Raw genomic sequence first — 18199 nt, 5'->3', positions numbered from 1 at the left:
AAGGGAGTTTGTTTCATTATCCTTGTACAGCTGCAAGCAAACAGCAAGGAAAACATCCTAGCTGTGGAGCAGTCTCCCAGTAAATGAAGCATCAGAAAGCACATGGTGCTTGCCAGAATCCTGTCAACAGGTCACCTAGCTTGCTTTCTCAAAACAGAGAAAGCTTACACAGAAAGATGCACTCAAATAAACAGTAATAGAACCTATGTAAGTTTGGCTCCTTCCAGATGCAACCTTTTCCTTGTTACATCCAGCACCCCTGAGAGTTTTCACAAATGTTTCCCTTCTTAGCTCCTTTTTGATCTGCTATTTTTACTGCTGCTTTTCAGATCTATACCTCCTTGCACCCAGTTCAAGCCCTGAACAGAAAACCTGGCCTGTGTAAAGCTTGCTTTCCCATACAGATGGTGTAAGTGGTTCCTAGGTCCTCCTATACATAGGAAAGTTTCATATGGACTGGATGGATGCTGAAATCACTGGTACACCCTGGTAGCACCACTAAAAGCAGTGAGTCACTGAAGAAGCAAAGCTCTGTAGGAAATCATAGAATCATAGAGTCGGAGAGTAGTTAGGGTTGGAAAAAACATTAAGATCATCTAGTTCCAACCCCCCTGCCACAGGCAGGGACACCTCACACTAAACCATGTCACACAAGGCTCTGTTCAACCTGGCCTTGAACACCACCAGGGATGGAGCATTCACAACTTCCTTGGGCAACCCAGTCCAGTGTCTCACCACCATCACAGTAAAGAACTTCCTCCTTATATCCAATCTAAACTTCCCCTGTTTAAGTTTTAACCCGTTACCCCTTGTCCTGGCACTACAGCCCCTGATGAAGAGTTCCTCCCCAGCATCCCTATAGGCCCCCTTCAGATACTGAAAGGCTGCTATGAAGTCTCCAGGCAGCCTTCTCTTCTCCAGGCTGAACAGCCCCAACTTCCTCAGCCTGTCTTCATACAGGAGGTGCTCCAGTCCCCTGATCATCCTCGTGGCCCTCCTCTGGACTTGTTCCAACAGTTCCATGTCCTTCTTATGTTGAGGACACCAGAACTGCACACAATACTCCAAATGAGGTCTCACAAGAGCAGAGCAGAGGGGCAGGATCACCTCCTTGGACCTACTGGTCACGCTCCTCTTGATGCAGCCCAGGATACGGTTGGCTTTCTGGGCTGCGAGTGCACACTGAAGCCAGCTCATGTTCATTTTCTCATTGACCAACACCCCCAAGTCCTTCTCTGCAGGGCTGCTCTGAATCTCTTCTTTGCCCAGTCTGTAGCTGTGCCTGGGGTTGCTTCGACCCAGGTGTAGGACCTTGCTCTTGGCATGGTTAAACTTCATAAGGTTGGCATCAGCCCACCTCACAGGCATGTCCAGGTCCCTCTGGATGGCATTCCTTCCCTCCAGCATATCAACTGAACCAAACAGCTTGGTGTCATCAGCAAACCTGCTGAGGGTGCACTCAATCCCACTGTCCATGTCACCAGCAAAGGTGTTGAATAAGACCGGTCCCAACACCGATCCCTGAGGGACACCACTCATTACCGGTCTCCAGCTGAACATTGAGCCATTGACCACAACTCTTTGTGTGTGGCCATCCAGCCAGTTCTTTATCCACAGAGTGGTCCATCCGTCAAATTGATGTCTCTCCAATTTAGAGACAAGGATGTCGTGCGGGACAGTGTCGAGCGCTTTGCACAAGTCCAGGTAGATGACATCAACTGCTCTACCCCTGTCCATCAGTTCTGTAGCCCCATCATAGAAGGCCACCAAATTGGTCAGGCAGGATTTGCCCTTAGTGAAGCCATGCTGGCTGTCACCAAGCACCTTGTTGTTTTTCATGTGCCTTAGCATGCCTTCCAGGAGAATCTGCTCCAAGATTTTGCCAGGCACAGAAGAATCAACGGACACTTGTACTTAACCTTACCTAGGAATGCTGGTTAGATATGTGACCACGTTCAGGAAATCTTCATCAGGTATGTCACTGAATCCTGCAAATTCCGGAAATGTTATAATTGGCGCCCCATCCTTCCCTCTTCCTCCTGCAAAAGAGAGGTTGTAAGGATGAGAAGGTGATTTTATGCCTTAGGGGAGACCGGTCAATACTCAAATGGGAAACACTGGCACTTCTCAGTGAAAAGCATCCAAATTCAGTACATGTGATCAGCTTCCCATTTGACATTATATTCCACTGGAGTTTCATTACCTCAGTTTACTCCAGCTGAGATTCTAACCTCTATTGTTCATTCTCAGCTTTCTCATTAACCTGCTGCATAGTTCTGATTACATGCTTTCTTCGGTTCTCTGTTTCCCATTTCCAAGTAATTTATTGTGATAATATTACATTTATCTGTGTATAGGTTACAGCACTTTCTAATTCCTTCTAGACATTAAAGGAGATGAAGTATTAGAGCATGGAAGCTTTGAATACACACATATAACCCATGACACAGGCCTAGGACCATTCCATTCTTAGGTCTTTTCTTAAAGAAAAAATGCTGAAAGTGCGTGGAGTACTTAATCAATGCTCTCATCTTGTTTATTTCCATCAAGCCTCCATTAAAAAGCACAGGAAAGACATAAGCAACAAGGTCAAGAAGATTCCCTCTCTGAGGGACTCTCTGATCCAAACAGCAGTACTCAAACTCTGGTAGGGCTATGGGAAGCATGGTGCTGAGCCTTTATAACTGAGCAGCCTTTACATTTCTCCTGACACAATGCTCAGCTAAAGAAGATGTAGTCCACAGCACAAACCCTGCTGACTTGCAGGACCAGTCCTAACTGGGCATCACTCAAACCACTCAGAAGTTAACAGGAGTTTTCACACCAACATGGACTCAAAGCCAAGAACAGACTAATGAGGCAGTGGCACGTAAAGGAAGATGATGAAATAAAGCTTTCATTATAGGTACCTTATTGCTTAGCACTGCTGAGGTAGGGCATTAAGGACTTGCTTTTCCCTGAATCTTTCTCCTTACTCTGCAATCTCTGTTTTTTACACCAGGCTGAGGAATTGTTTACCAACCCAAAAGCAAGCCTAGTCCTGCAGCACACACAATTTTTCTAGTCATTTATCACCCTTAGAAGATTCTTGTTCAAGGAAGAGCCACACTTAGGGTTTCCCTTAGTGAAGGGGAAGCTGTAGGGGGGAGACAGAAAACTACCTTCCTCAAGGAAAATATCCAATAAGTTATCCTACTAGGAGCATGGGAGGAAACAGCACTGGGGGGGAAAAATACGAGTTCTCATTCCTCAGAAGTACCCTCTAAATCCCTATACCTTGCCTTTCCCTACTGATAACCACAGCTGATGCCACAAACCAGTTGCTCCTACTCCTGTTTTGGTGGTCATTGCACAGAGGGTGATCTATTAATTCCTAGCTATTTCTATGTAGAGCGATCAGTCCCTTGCTCATCCTGTTCCTGCCTCTACCCAGCCCTCCCACCCTCAGCTGTATTATTTAAGGTCCCTTCTGTGCTGTCCAGCCAGAGAACTGGGACGCTGTGAGGAATACAATGTTCACATAAAACAAAAGTCAGAGCTCTAGAAAACAGGAAATTTTAACAAGGAAACCCTTTTCTTTCTTGACATTTCGTGATATGGTGGCTTTATCAGAACACTATCATTAGTTCTTGTTTTCCTTTCTGAAGGTTGATTCTTGCTTTAATTACATCTGAAAATGGCTCAGTTGTGTTAGATCATCCACTAAATTAGTTCTGCTAGTGAGAAAACAGGCCTACAGAGATTCAGAAGGCTTTCAGCCAAAATGCAAAGAAGGAATATTATAATTCACACTGCAGTGAATTGTATTTCAAATGCTGAGCAGAGCCACAGCCTCCACACTGCCCTCCACGTTGGCCTTGGGGTAAGGGCAAATGCTGATGCCTGGTAGTTTGATCTCATGGCACTCTAGGTGCACTACCTGCAGTCAGCAGTGACACAGATTATGTTGTCATGAAAATTTAGTCAGATTTCCCCCAGATTTCACCACCGTAGAGACCAGGAACAAACTGCAGGTACCTAGTGAGGGTGGTTTGTTACAGATTCTCAGTGCCATCTGCTGGAGACAAACAGTAATACCAGGAAATGAAATTGGGAGCTTGCCTGCTCTGTCTTAGAGTTCAATGCATGCCAAGATACCTTCTTAGATGGTATCTTGTAAGCAGTCACATGATTCCTGGGCACCAAGCTTACCCATTCACCTCTTTCAAATAAGTGAAGATACTCTAAATGGGAAAGATGAGAGTAACCTGGAAAATTTTGGTTTAAAGCAGCAGTATTTGCCCCTGGCGGATAAAATAAAGATTCCCCTGGATCCTCTCTTTCAACACCTGACAGTTTACCTGCAGTTATACTCAAGATTTGTTTAAACTACAAGTTTCATATGGAACTCCTAATGCTCCTGCTGACCTGAACCTCTTTGTGTCCCTTTTATCTTCTACTTCTCTTGCATCCACATTCATATATGTGCTCTTCTTCCCCGGTCTCTTTTTCCTGAGCTAGATAAGGCAGGCTGATGATGCACTCTATGTATGTGGGTGTGTATTTTTTGTCACAGGATCTTCTCCTACGAAAAGCCATCCAAGGAATGAATGTAAGCAGGCTGAACACCACTTCCTCCCCTCACCTGGCAATGAATCTAAGAGGACATTTGGGAAGCATTCAGCTAAGAGCCAGGAGCTAGCTCCTTGCCTCTGACTAGGCCACACACTCTTAGCTCTTAGGCTCCATCTCTTTCTCCAGTGTGAAGTCAGCACTTCCTGCTGTAAGCAAAACAGAAGAACATTCAGGAAGTTCTTGAATGTAGCTGTATTTCAGACAAGGAAATAAATAAGGAAATGCTCAGTTCCTGCCGTACCATGAAATTACAGTGCAATTTGAGAGAGTTTTGTGATCAGAAATTGTTAAGTCTATAACAAGGAGAGAGCAGGAATGTCTGAAGCGTTGGGTGACAAGTAATAACACAAATACATTAGGAGTGGCTTGTTCCTGCCCATATCTGAAGCTTAAAAAGTAGTTGAGGTACAAGGGAAAATGATCCATAACCATTTATCCATATATCTAGCAAGGTAACAAGACTGAACATTAAGGGATACAAAGGAAGCTCCTTATACGCCAAGGGTGTTCGGAAAACTCTCTCCTCTGGATAAGAAAGCAGTTCAATACATCTAAATGTCAATGCCTTTTTTTTTTTTTCCTGACACTAAACCAAGACTTGCTGCAGTATGCAAATTTCTGCAGAATGTGAATTGACAAGCTGCAGCCCTTTTTTTCTGGGCCATAAACTTACCAGGGAATTGCCACTAGATTTCTTCTAGTCCTTGAAAGCAGCATTTAACTGACTGCTACTCGTTGTCTTGGAAGGGCAGAGAGCACAAAATAAAAACCAACAGGGACAGTCTTCAGTCAGCTCCACAGCCATAAGAACTAAGTGCATGGAATTTGGTGCCAAGACTGTCTGTCTATGATCCTTGCACGTGCTGGGACTGTGCATAACCCCCGCACTCCTGGGCATCATTTCTGAAAAGAACTGAATTGCTGAACAGAAAATGTTACAATTCGTCATAATTAAGACTGAAGGAATTAAGATCCATGAAAGTCCAAAAGAAAAATAGTCCTCAAAAGGGAAAAAAAATACCACCCCCCCCCCCAAAAAAAAAAGAACAAAAAACAAAAACCACCACCAAAAGACCCCCCCCAAACCCATTTTAAATGCTGGAGGGCTGTCGGAGTGAGACAGAAGAGAAGTGCTGAAGCGAGCCACATGAACACAGCACAAAGCTGAGAGGGTTATATTACGGCTACTTGAGGCATGCCGGCTCTTTTCAGCGGTGTCTGTGAAGCAAGGCAAGGGGGCCCAAAGACTGCAAGGAGCAAAGAAGCTTGACAAAAAGCCAAAGCATCATGAGGCACGAGCTCAGCTAAAGAGCCCCACGGGAGAAGCGAGCAATAACTCGAATTTAGTGCAGTCAGAGACAGAAACAAAGATGCACTGAAAACCAGAGAGCAGGAGCACAGCCACATGCCTGCCTGCCGTCTTCATGGAAACCATAGGCCTGCCTCGCTGACTTGCAGCTCCTGCAGGCGCCATTAGATGCCACTCTGCAGCACTCTTCAAGCAACCCGGCCACCTCCAACACCTTCGGGCAGCTCCAAACGATGGTGCCAGGCCAGGGAAAGAGCAGCAGCTGGTGGCAGTGGCCCTTGTAAGGAGCCGCCACAAGTGTTGGAGGTTCAGCTGGCAGGAAAGGAGGTTAACTGCTATCGTCCGGCTGACCTAACATGAGGCTCACTCCTGACCTTGTCTTTGCGGAGTCAGGCCATCCTGCTGGCAATCTCTTGTGCGTCACCGCTCCCCAGTTAGACCACAGGCTGCTCTGTCACAGCTAGCCCCGGTTTTGCCTGATGGGGAAACTCAGCAACACTTCATCTAACATCTGATGCAGACCTGAGCTCCTCTCTCAGCACCCACAAACACTGCCACCCTGATTCAGCTCCATCAATTTCCTTCAATAGATCCATCTCCTTTCTGCTCTCTACCTCTGCAGATAGCAACTCGCTTTGCATCCAACCCAAACTCATTATGTCAAAGGTACAGTTCCTTTGCTCTGCTGCTGCTCAGGGAAGGGCATTCTGATTAAAGGATATTGATTTATGATCAGAAGTGAACTATTAGCAAGCAGTTAAAACATTTGCATTCAGGATCACACACAGAGGTGTGTCAAACTCAACAACTTGGAGCACAGACAAGGCAGACAATGTCAGGAGTTGGAGGAGCAGAAGGCTAGACTGTCTGGAGAAAGGCAAGATTTAGGAGGAAAAGATTACAGTCAACTTGACCTTCTGCCTCGTTTGCTACTCAGACTGACAGCATCCCTTCTACTCCTTCTCCTGGACACATTCCTTATTTTCCACGCCAGCTTTTTGCTCAACTTTTCCCCTTCTCTTGTGGCCCAAGGGCAAAGGGACAGGAAGAACCAGGGTGACAGGACAAAAACTACAGATTTCATATGGAAGGCAAAGAAAAGTAGGAGAGGTAGAACACAAGCAGTGTTGGGGTAGTACAGGGCACAGTAATGTGACCTCTGCTCCCTCTTGCATGTGCCAGTTCCCCAAGTCCCAGGACACAAAACGGTGTTCATAGTTGTTCCTATTAGATAAACTTTCCAGCTGCCAATGCAGCCTGGCTAGTTGTTGCAGTGAAGATGGGGCCAGAATTCAGCTGTGGAAACAAAACAGCTGAAGTATTTGGGGGAGGAAGATGCACAGGGGAGAACAGGGTATGGCAGCAGAGAAAACTGAATTTTGCTTTGCAGTGTAGAGGGAGGGTGTGACTGACAAATGAGGTGCGAGTGCTGAGTTCTGAGAGCTCTCACACCTGAAGTTGCAGGTTGGTAGGACTGATGTAAAAGTAGCGAGTAATAACAACTGCAGGCTAGGTTTCTGAACACAGTGATGATCCTAGGAAATCCCACACTCTGCAGTTCTAGCCCACCTATACTTCCTGTCCAGGGATCAAGAATATTTATGACTTAGGCAATCAGGGGTTACACCAAAGGTAGGATTCAGAAAGTAATATTTAACTACAGCTTACCAAGTATGCTGAATCTCTAGGGAAGGAAAAAAAAAATCCAACAACAGCAAAACCAACAAACCACAGACAAAAAACTACCAAAAGCAAGCAAACAAACAAAAAAACAACCAAAACCAAACAAAAAAAAAAAAACCAAAAATCAAATCAAACAAAAAAAACAAAACAACACACACACACAAAAAACATACCAAAAGAAAAAAAATCCCACAAAAGAACCCCCACCCAAAACCCCCCAAAATCCCCCACCCTTCCCACTCCAAAATAAAAAGAACAGCAGCCCCTCTCTCTTCTCCCTCCCTCCCCCCCCCCCCCCCCCCCAATCAGGCTATGGGTAGAAGATCCAAAAGTTTGCCTGCAAGTTTACAGTATTCTCTTCCCCAGCCTGCCACAGACACCAACTCATCAGTTGGCACTGGAGAGTGGAAAGTTTTCTTTCAAATTTTGCTGATGCGTGCAGGCTAACTGCTTGGGTCTGCCCACGTGCGGAGACCTCCCTAAGTCATACTGTGAATGCTGAACTTGTTATTAAAGCTAAATCATGTTTCCTGGGTTTTTTTACAAACTGTAAACTCCAAACTGTCCTTTTGGTGAGGTCAGGCCAGGTTTTCCAAAAGACTCAGTTTAAACAGGAAGCAGATGGCCAAACACCCTCCAGGCTTTGGAAATTAAATAAACTGGCTTCAGAGTCAGTTACCATTTTCAGATATAGTCTCCCATCCACTGAAGTCTGTTGACTTAACAGGAGCAGAATACAAAGAAAATGCATCTCTGATAGTACACTTTGTGACAGTTTGTCTAATAAATTTGTGATTTACTAACAGCATCCATTATTGCTGCAAATGGCAGATTGGGCTCTTTGACAGAGTAATTACAGATGAGAACAGGTTGTGAAGCTGTAGATAAAAAAGTAGCGGTAGTACTAATTCCAAGAACAGGTTGGTAGAGCGGGTTATTAGTCTGTCAGGACAAGAACAACACTTTACCAGTGGTTTACCATTCTTCAATAAAAACTGCTGTGTGTAGAATAGACATGTTTTCAGTACTACCCAACTTTGTGATCTAGTTCCCTGAACAGCTACAGGAAACAAACATAGCTGTGCACTCCTATGTTGTCACAGCTGTACTCCTGTAACTGTGAGTTCAGTTTTTAGGCAGTGGTTTCAAAACCAGAATTTAACCACAAGAACCTCACTGCCACCAGATCTCACAAGCTAAGCAGGGCTAGATCAACACATGATAAAACAGATGACCAAAGAACTACATGATTAAGGACATCATCACACTACACTGCAGTCTTTTCTATGACCACAGCAACCAGGGAAACTTTTGGGGAATTTCCCTGTTCTTGGTGTGGAGAGTAGTCTTAGTCTGGTAGCAGGAGGGTCAGGACAAACAGGAGGGTGTTAGTATATAACACATTCATTGTAACTAGACCCTGACACAATCAAACACCAAGCTCATTAGGCTTGTTACATAATTCCTACCATCTGGTCAGAGACTGCAAGACAGTCAGATCCTCTTCTAAGAAGTTTTTACACAGCAGTAGTAGAGGAACGCATTTCTAACGAGTCATGTCCAGAGAAAATGTCATGGTTTAAACCCAGCCAGCAACTAAGTACTGTGCAGCCACTTGCTCACTTTCCCCTACCCTATGTGCTGGGAAGGAGAATCAGAAAAAAGGTAAAACCCATGGGTTGAGATAAGTACAGTTTAATAATGGAAATAAAGCAAAACATAATAATAATCATAAGGTGGGGAGAGGAATAAAACCCAAGAAACATGAGTGATGCACTATACAATTGCTCACCACCCGCTGACAGATGCCCAGCCTGTCCCCAGGTAGCAGGTGGCAGCTCCTGGCCACCTCCTCAGGGTTTTTATACTGCACATGATGTTCTATGGTATGGAATATCCCTTTGGCTAGTTTGGGTCAGCTGCCCTGGCTGTGCTCTCTCCTGGCTTCTTGTGTCTCTTCTCACTGGCAGAGCATGGGAAACCAAAAAGTCCTTGGTCAGGGTAAGCACTACTTAGCAACAACTAAAACATCAGTGTCTTATCAACATTATTCTCATAGTATTCTCAAAACACAGCATTCATAGTACCAACTACTAGGAAGAAAATTAACTCTATCCCAGCTGAAACCAGGACAGAAAACAAAGAGCCTTTGACTTCAATAGTTCTATTCTTTTCTGTTTACTGCAAGGGAATTTTATATTTTCATTGTCTGCTTCTGTCACCAGCTGTTAATGAAATTTGTATTAATCAAATAAACAGTCATTTATAACACACTGCAACAGTCAACAATTTAACACTGGACAAATGGATCTGGGGTCCACAGGATTGAACAGGAGAGCTCAAAAAAGCTTTGGAGTAGCACAAATCAAACTCACTGCTAACACCCTCCAAGCTGCATGCGAGGAAGAGTTGGCTAGCTGCCCTCTGGAGGCTGCAGCCTACAGAAGGAAAGAAATAACCCAAACTAGTATAAATCAGCATATACTATTTTTATGAAGTTGTTCTGAAAAATACATTATTATATGCCTAGTACACTCTACAAGTAAGTTGGGAATGTCTTTTACCTATATTAATGAAGCCAAAGAGCAGAGGGTTGAGGGTTTTTTTTCAGACAGTGGCTACTGACCTGGAACATACCAGCATGGAAAATGAGGAAATAAACTAAGTATCAGGAGATTTTTGGTCTCCTCGTAGGCAAGCACTGAAACACCAAAATATTTGTGGTTTCTTGTGCATAATGAAAAGCTGTAGACTTTAAGGAAAAACTGCAGAGCCACCTGGGAAACAAAAGTATAATAATCAAAATCAAATGAGGTGATTTATGTGTGAATTACTTTAAAAGTGAAATGAGACAGGAGAGTGCACAGATCTGTTTTCATTGGATGAAGAAACCAATCTTTTGCTAGAGGAAAAAGAAAGCTATACTTTTTTACATAAACAAATTTTTTAAAAGTATAATAGTTTCTGACATTTACCTAAACTCAGTTTGCAGGAGGCAAGAAGGGACAGTAAGGAATATTCTTGTTATATTTTACACCTGTGACCCACCAGTGGTCAGCAATAGAATAAGGTACTGGATTAAAGGGACCTCTGAGTAGATGATTTTATGTTCATGATTGACCTCACTTGGAGTATTGTGTACAGGCGTCCTCAACATAAAAAGGACATGGAACTGTTGGAACAAGTCCAGAGGAGGGCCACGAGGATGATCAGGGGACTGGAGCACCTCCCCTATGAAGATAGGCTGAGAAAGTTGGGGCTGTTCAGCCTGGAGAAGAGAAGGCTGCCTGGAGACCTCATAGCAGCCTTCCAGTACCTGAAGGGAGCTTATAAGGATGCTGGAGAGGGACTCTTCATCAGGGACTGTAGTGGTAGGACAAGGGGTAATGGGTTCAAACTGAAACAGGGGAAGTTTAGACTGGATATAAGGAAGAAGTTCTTTACTGTGATGGTGGTGAGGCACTGGAATGGGTTGCTCAAGGAAGTTGTGAATGCTCCATCCCTGGTGGTATTCAAGGCCAGGTTGAACAGAGCCTTGTGTGACATGGTTTAGTGTGAGGTGTCCCCACCCATGGCAGGGGGGTTGGAAGTAGATGATCTTAAGGTCTTTTCCAACCCTAACTATTCTATGATTCTGTGATTCTTCATAGGCTACCATGGGGATTTCAGAATGGAAGCACTCGAGTTTCCAAATCTAGCTGTAAAGCTCAGACTAAAATCAGCTTAGAAACTATGAACTATACTGCCCTATTTCTTACTAGGATATTATTTCTGGACTGTACTGTGGAGATTTTAGATAAGCCTGAAAATTCTTCAAATGGGATTTGCTATCTATGTAGATAGGGGCATGAAAGATACCTTTTCACTCACTTCCAGTATTTGTTATTAGTATTTGTATGCTGTTGAACCAGTTATTTGTCAATCCCTAATAAAGAAACCTCTCATCCCTGCCTTCTATAAAGAATAATTTCTGAAGACTTTAAGTACCTCAGGTTTAAACAGTCTTATTTAACTTTAAAGAATAAAAGAAGTACATCAAATGTGAAGATTTGAATTTGTTGAATTTGCTAAAATATAGCAGGTGAGAATACAGACACTACCAAAATGCTGAGTCCATAAAGAAATAAGAAAATTCTTTTTCATATTTATCTGTGACATTTTTGTGCCATGTTTAATGTTCTAGCTGGAACTGGAAATAGAGTTTTCTTCCTGCTTAGTAAAGCCCCTTCCACAAGTTGTTCATTTCATAATGTACTTGCCTTTTATTAATGGCCTTACATGTCGCAAGGTAATGGGGTTTGAGAAAAGCAGTCCTTCACATTTTGCAGATAGGCATTATACGTGAGGCACTGAATTCTCAACATGCATGATGTTCTTTACACTGATGCAAGTGTTGTCAGGCATTCATGTATCAGTTAAGTCAAAGGCCTTGAAAACAAGAACCTTGGTTTCAGCAGCTCTGCATGCCTGGTGCAGAAAAAGTAAGCAAAGTATTCTAGAGAGTTCAGCTGATGAGTGTTTTCTTGTTTATGAAGAGCAGACAAGTGTCCCAGATGTGATCCGACTGAAGTTAACATCACCACCCAAACAGACTTGAATAGTGATTAGATTCCCTGTTCCCTTCCTTGTATTTGGAATATTTTGACATCAGTTTAGCACTAATAAAAGGGATATAAGTAGCATTCCCAAAGCAGTAGTTTTCAGCGAGGATTAGTTTCAAACTTGACAACAGTCCCTGGATTAAGAGACTGCCAAATACCACCCATCAATCATTATTTTTTGCTGTTAAGCAACTAGCACCTTAAGGAAAAGGAATGCTCAGCTTTCTCTGATCACCTAATGCTTGTGAGACCTTGTTGTGGTATCTGTGCATTAAAATCTCTGGCAGTCAGGTATGGAGCACTTAACGATACCAAGTTACTATCCTCTCCAGTTTGGCATGGCAGAGCTATAGTAAGCACATGGTATGCAGGCAAATGCCTGGACAGCTGAAGGAGAATTCTGCAACAAAAATTGCCTTAGGAATGATGCTACACTAACATTTCCTAGTTACCCTACACCTAGAACAGTGGGATACAAAAGGTTTGAGCAATTTTATGCAGTTGCTAACACTGTTCGCCACAGAGATTTGGCTTTATTAGGAAATCTAGGAAGATGTGACCCCAAGATGCTTTACTGCAGACAAAAAGACAGCTGGTTCCATCTCTGTTCAGTCAATAACCGCTGCTGAATGCAAAACAGTTAGTTATTAAGCTTATGAAACTGCCACAGGATGCTGCACAGAAACCTCCAAAATCAGAGCTCCATAAACAGAATTCTGAGTAATTTAAGATTTGGATTTCATTTGGCAGCTTAAAAATGTGAAGATGCAGCAAGGACTGGTCCTGCTGAGTTGATAATTTGCAGAACTGGGTCTGTGTACTTCCAATGCACTGTGTACCCAGTGCTCCTCTCCACCAAGCAGAGAGGGACAGGCTGTCCAAAAGTACCTTACGAACATCTCAGTATTTTGTGCAAATTCATGATGCTTCACTGTGTATCCATGGCAAAGAAGGAAAGCAAGTTCTTAATTTCTTTATTTGCGGAACAGACAGAAACAGACACAAAAGTTGTTGCCAGAGGCCATCTGAGGACCCAGATAAGGATTTCTCGTCTACAGTACCCAAAATAAGTGTATTGAACAAACTGGCACATTTCAATATCAGTTATTCAGTCAGGGCAGGAACTGTGTCACTGTGCGTGATTGCAAACTTCAGGCAAACAAAGGAACATGTAATAATCAAATCTTTAAAAGATTAGAACCTTGCACTTTAGAAATGAATCATTTCTAAAACAAAGGCAAATGAGGAAGAAGAGGAAGGTCATGAATAACCGACAGACCAAAATCTTTTCCCACAAACCAGATGATCAGACATTGTGCAAATATATGTACAGAATGATTTGTTTAATTTCTTACCCTCCGAATCCATTCCCCTGCACCCCATTGTGGAGAGCATGGAAAATTCACCTGCCTCAAGAAAAACAATCACAGCAAGTTGTCATTTATCACTTCCATACACTGTGACTGATTATAAAAGCACTTTTCGTTAGCAATATAAAAATACCATTGCAACTGCTGTACAAAGTTGACGGGCGACAGTCAGCATGACAGATTCCAACACATTTCTGAGAGAATCACAGTGTGTGATTGACAGCAGCTTCTTACCTGACAAGATAGCAAATTGCCTGTGCAGCTGCTCTATTATATCCACTGCAACCAGCGGCCGTATCTCCTGCTGCATGATTTCATCTGTGCAAGTGGAAACAGAAATATTCAATGAGTTCATAAAACCTTAACGACAATTTTCCATCAAAACAAAGATGATACTCAAAGGAAAAAGAGCCTGGCTTGAGTATTGGTTCAGGCTGTCACAGAGAAGTTTATGATACTTACAGAGTCTCATCTGCAGTGTACATACTTTATTGCCTTATGATTCCAGAGAGCTTTTCATAAAACAGCTCTAGTAGACTTGGCAGAGCTTGTCACAGGTTTGCTGAAGCTGTCAGCCTGTTCCTTTCTTCTTCATATTCCATATTAAGCCATGGCATTTGGCCTCCCACATGAAGCAGCTTTTCAGTTTTTTAAAAGCTTTTACCTTTTTTTGAAACAGTAAGATCTATTTCAGACACAGTGCCATGTTCCACCCTGAACTCCCTGGTCTCTGCTTCAGGACTTTGCGTAACCAACCAATCCAGAACAGTTTCCTTTGCTAATGCTTTTTCCACTACAAGCAAGTACATAGTAAAAGGAGGAAATAAGGAGCCATGAGGCTTCCTTCTCGTGAAAACAAAGCCTGTTCTTTTGAAGTAAACACTGAGAAGTTAAAAAATAACATGCCAAACAGCGGGGGGGGGGGGGGGGGGGGTGTGTGGGGTGTGGAATCACAATTTTTGTGTGTGATCTATTTAGTGACCAGCAACTATAATCTCACATTGAGCTAATTTGACCTCTTTCTGTAGCAGGTGCACCCACATGTTCTCTGCATTCTTCATCCCAGACCTGCAACATTTACTCCAGAGTATCTGCCAGCTTGCCTGTTTATGTTACAATAGTACCTATTAGGCTTTAGCCACTGTACAGCTACAGAACAACCAGTCATGGCTTTTACAGCTCATCTCTAACTGCCCAGACAACAGGTGGAAAGAAGAAATCTGGGTCCAGATAGACCACAGATCAGAGTTAATTAAGGCAGGCAGTTGCCCTGCTTAAGCATCAAGATTTTCATTGACGTCAATACTGAAATATTTTAGCACACCTGGTTTTAAACAAACTGTCCAGAAGTAGAGAGGGAGGTCAGAGAGGTTAGAAATCAGCTTCTTTCCCCTGCATCCTAGTCTGCTTTGCAAAATGCCATCTCTTATCTTGCTTTCAGACATCCACTCTGATCCTTCCCAGAACTCAGGATTCTAGGTTTTAAATGACACTATGTTACTTGGAAACTTTTTAGTTCATTTTCAAATGCTTCACTAAAGACTTGAGACAAAGTAACCAAGCAACTGGTTGCCCTCTCCTAGACAGATGGTGACACAGTATCGGAAGAAGTTGCACAGGTTTTGGCTGATGAACAAAAAAGGCAGTAATTCCAAGCAATTTGGAAAAAAAAAAACCCAACCAAAAAACCAAAAAACTCAAAAGGCTGATTCTGTAAATCCTCCCTTTGAACTAAAAAGGGGAAAATTAAACCTGGAATAAGTGATGGTTTTGATGTGGGATCTTCACTTCCATATCGTTTATGCACCCCACTATCAGCTTCACAGATTCTTGACATTGCAGGTGGCTAACAATAACTGGAAGAGCAAACCAATGCAGCTAAAGAGCTTGGTTTCAGTGATGTTTTGCCAGTATGAAGGCATCATTAATATCAACCAGTCTTGAGAAAACAGAAATCCCCTCTCCCCCCCTTCATATAGATGTTTTATTAAGTTGCTCTAAAAATAGCTTGGTTTCTGATTCCTAAATACCCTTTTTCTACCAAAAGAATTTTGTGGTGTAGGGATAAGATGAAGTAATAGAAACAAGAACTGCAGAATGCCAGTTTGTTCTCATCAAACCCCCTGCCTGGGCAAGCTGTGCCACACGGGATTTGCTGTAAACCCCACATTCAGCAAGAGACATTCAGCTGATGAGAAAGGTGATATAAAATAAATTGGGTGACTAGGAATCACACGCTCAAGAAAGGGCATAGCTCATACACTGACATGCTGGGAAAAGAATTTGTAGCATAAGAAAGTAGCAGAAGACTGAGAAAATCTGAGGAAATAAGGAGAAGGTGCCTCACAAGCCCAAATGGAAAATCCAGTGATGTGGCTATGAAATGTCAGCAGCTGTAGCCAACAGCACACAAGGTCACATTTGCCCTCTTCCATCTTCCTTTAGGACAGTGCTTAAAGGTTGTTACTCTTCAGTATCGATAAATTTGTAATAGCATTATTACAAATAATTACAAAGCAGAGCTTGCAAAAGAAGTCCTAGTCCTTGGAAACATATGATTACCTGGGGCTGCTGAAGGAAGTTTAATCATTGACTAAAATAAAAGTGTGAAAAATTTTTTAAAAGCAAACCAGACAATAGAGTTCTGGTTTAGTTTTACAGCCACACATTTTACCTAGCATTAGTGAGCATTAATACATTCATATCTTCCACTATCTATTCCAGGAGGCTCTGCAGCCTTCCTGATCAGTGTACTGCAAGTCACAAGCCGGCAGGAAGTGGTGTTCAGCCTCCTAGGTGGAAGAAATGTGCTATTTTCCTGCAGGATACATACCACAGCAAAGAAAACCCTGCTTTTTACTTATTGACAATGGACATGTTTTAATTCATTACATGGGGTCCAAAAAGTCAATGAGAAAGTTTTAGAAACCTGACAAGCCACTGGAGTTTTGCAACAGCTGCCTTGCTTCATTGCACCTTGCTAATATCTGAAGAAGATCTTGGACAACTCCTGGTCACTTCAAAGTAGTCCTGTTCTCTGATAGAAAGTCTGTATAGCCATGCAACTAGAGATCACATCAAAACATATACCAGGCAAGTGGCTGAAACATGGCTATCTTGGCAACCTTGACTCAGGCATTTCCTAGCTTCTCTGTCATTATTCTTGTGGTCTTAGATTTTTATTTTTTTATTTATTTTTAATTGAAGAGGCAGTCACACATAAGCTTCTCAAATGTAAAAAAGAAAAAAGCTTAACTGATCAAACAGTATTAAGTGAAACACCACCAGTCCCCTACATAGGTCACCAAAGTTCAATCTTTATGCATACCATGCAATTCTTCATTACTTGAGCTAGCTGAATTTGCCAGGACAATTAAAATAAAGTCAGTTCATCTGTTCTTGGTTCTCCTCTTAAAATTGCTATAAATTCAATTCCTAGAGAGAGATGAAAAATTAGGCCTTATGGTTTTGCTTGCCAAGGTTTCCTATGAAGAAGGAGAAAAAGAAAAGCACTTACCATAGCCATCTGTCTGACCCAGCTTCTCCTCCCTTCCAAACCTCTAGGGAGGCTAGCTGCAACTGTGCTATCTAATCTTTAAGGGGAAAGCCATTCAGTTATGCTTCATAATGCCTCACTCAAAAATGAAACATGCTTTGGCTTACACACACACACATACTTGCTTATTTTACTTCTTGCCACAGCTGTACGTATTCCTGCAGCAGGTCTGGAGCACAGCCCAGACTGCTGCCTTCAGAGCTACACCAACAGCAGCTGATTAAAAGCAACAAGCAATATAATCTTTTCCCTTCTCTTCTCTGAGCAGACAAACTAGTTTATATGCTAATGGGAACTAATGGCTTCCAACAGTATTGGAAAGATGACCTGATGGAGTGAAAGACTGGACTGCACTGAGTAGATTGACACAGCAGTGCCTGTTGCTTCATGAAAGTCAAACAAAAGCTATGAGCCATAACAGTATTTCTTTGGTTTTTAGTGAGTGAATGCTACAACTGCCTGGCCTTCTGTTGACAAGGGGAGGGAGGTGCTTCAATCCACCATCTAAAGTCACTACTCTTGGAATAATGGATTACAAATTTCCAGCATAAGGCCAGAGATTTAATTTTAAGAGCATGAAAGGACACTTAATATTATGTGCTAATTCTTCTTGAAAAGTACCAAAAGGCCACACAAATTCAGAGTTCAAAAGCTGCAAAGTACCTACAGTTCAAATGTTCTCAAGTCCTGTGTCTGCTTGCCCTGAACAACAGCAGTTAACTAGGAGTCTAGCAGAGCTTAGTTAGATTTCAAGAATCAAACACACTAAGGAGACAAAATTGCCTGTCTTCACTGACAAGGTTTAAGCAGTCTACAGGATTAAAAAATATTCTGTCCACCAGAATTTCCAATGCGAACCCTTAAGCAAAACCTTTCCCTTCCTGAAGGCCAAAACCAACTTCAGTGTTATTACATCAGAGAAAAGAGCTCTTGGTTTGAATTTGGCTGCGAGGAATTTTTTTGTAATTCTAGTTATTTATCTCTCTCACCATTTGTGGCTTCTGTTTACTTTTTGGAAAGGTTTACTCTTTCAGCCCAGAGAGAAATAGCAAGATCAGCTCCTGAT

The 18199-nt window shown here is 42.6% G+C and overlaps 1 protein-coding gene across 9 annotated transcripts in view; it reads right to left on the bottom strand.

Annotated features, from left to right (window-relative positions):
- Positions 1 to 18199, bottom strand: part of MCF2L2 (MCF.2 cell line derived transforming sequence-like 2) — a 180727-nt gene that overhangs the window by 129504 nt on the left and 33024 nt on the right. For all 9 annotated transcript variants that reach the window (XM_065674463.1, XM_065674466.1, XM_065674462.1 and 6 more), the window contains exons 2-3: positions 13812 to 13895; positions 1925 to 2039 (exon numbers count right to left, since the gene is read on the bottom strand). In XM_065674463.1, the coding sequence (XP_065530535.1) occupies positions 1925 to 2039; positions 13812 to 13895 (199 nt within the window). The remainder of the gene's footprint in view (positions 1 to 1924; positions 2040 to 13811; positions 13896 to 18199) is intronic.

Source organism: Lathamus discolor, chromosome 3, assembly GCF_037157495.1.
Source record: "Lathamus discolor isolate bLatDis1 chromosome 3, bLatDis1.hap1, whole genome shotgun sequence".
Lineage (NCBI taxonomy): Eukaryota > Metazoa > Chordata > Aves > Psittaciformes > Psittacidae > Lathamus > Lathamus discolor.
Note: the sequence above shows the minus strand (reverse complement) of the source record. Positions and strands in the feature narration are given on the sequence as shown.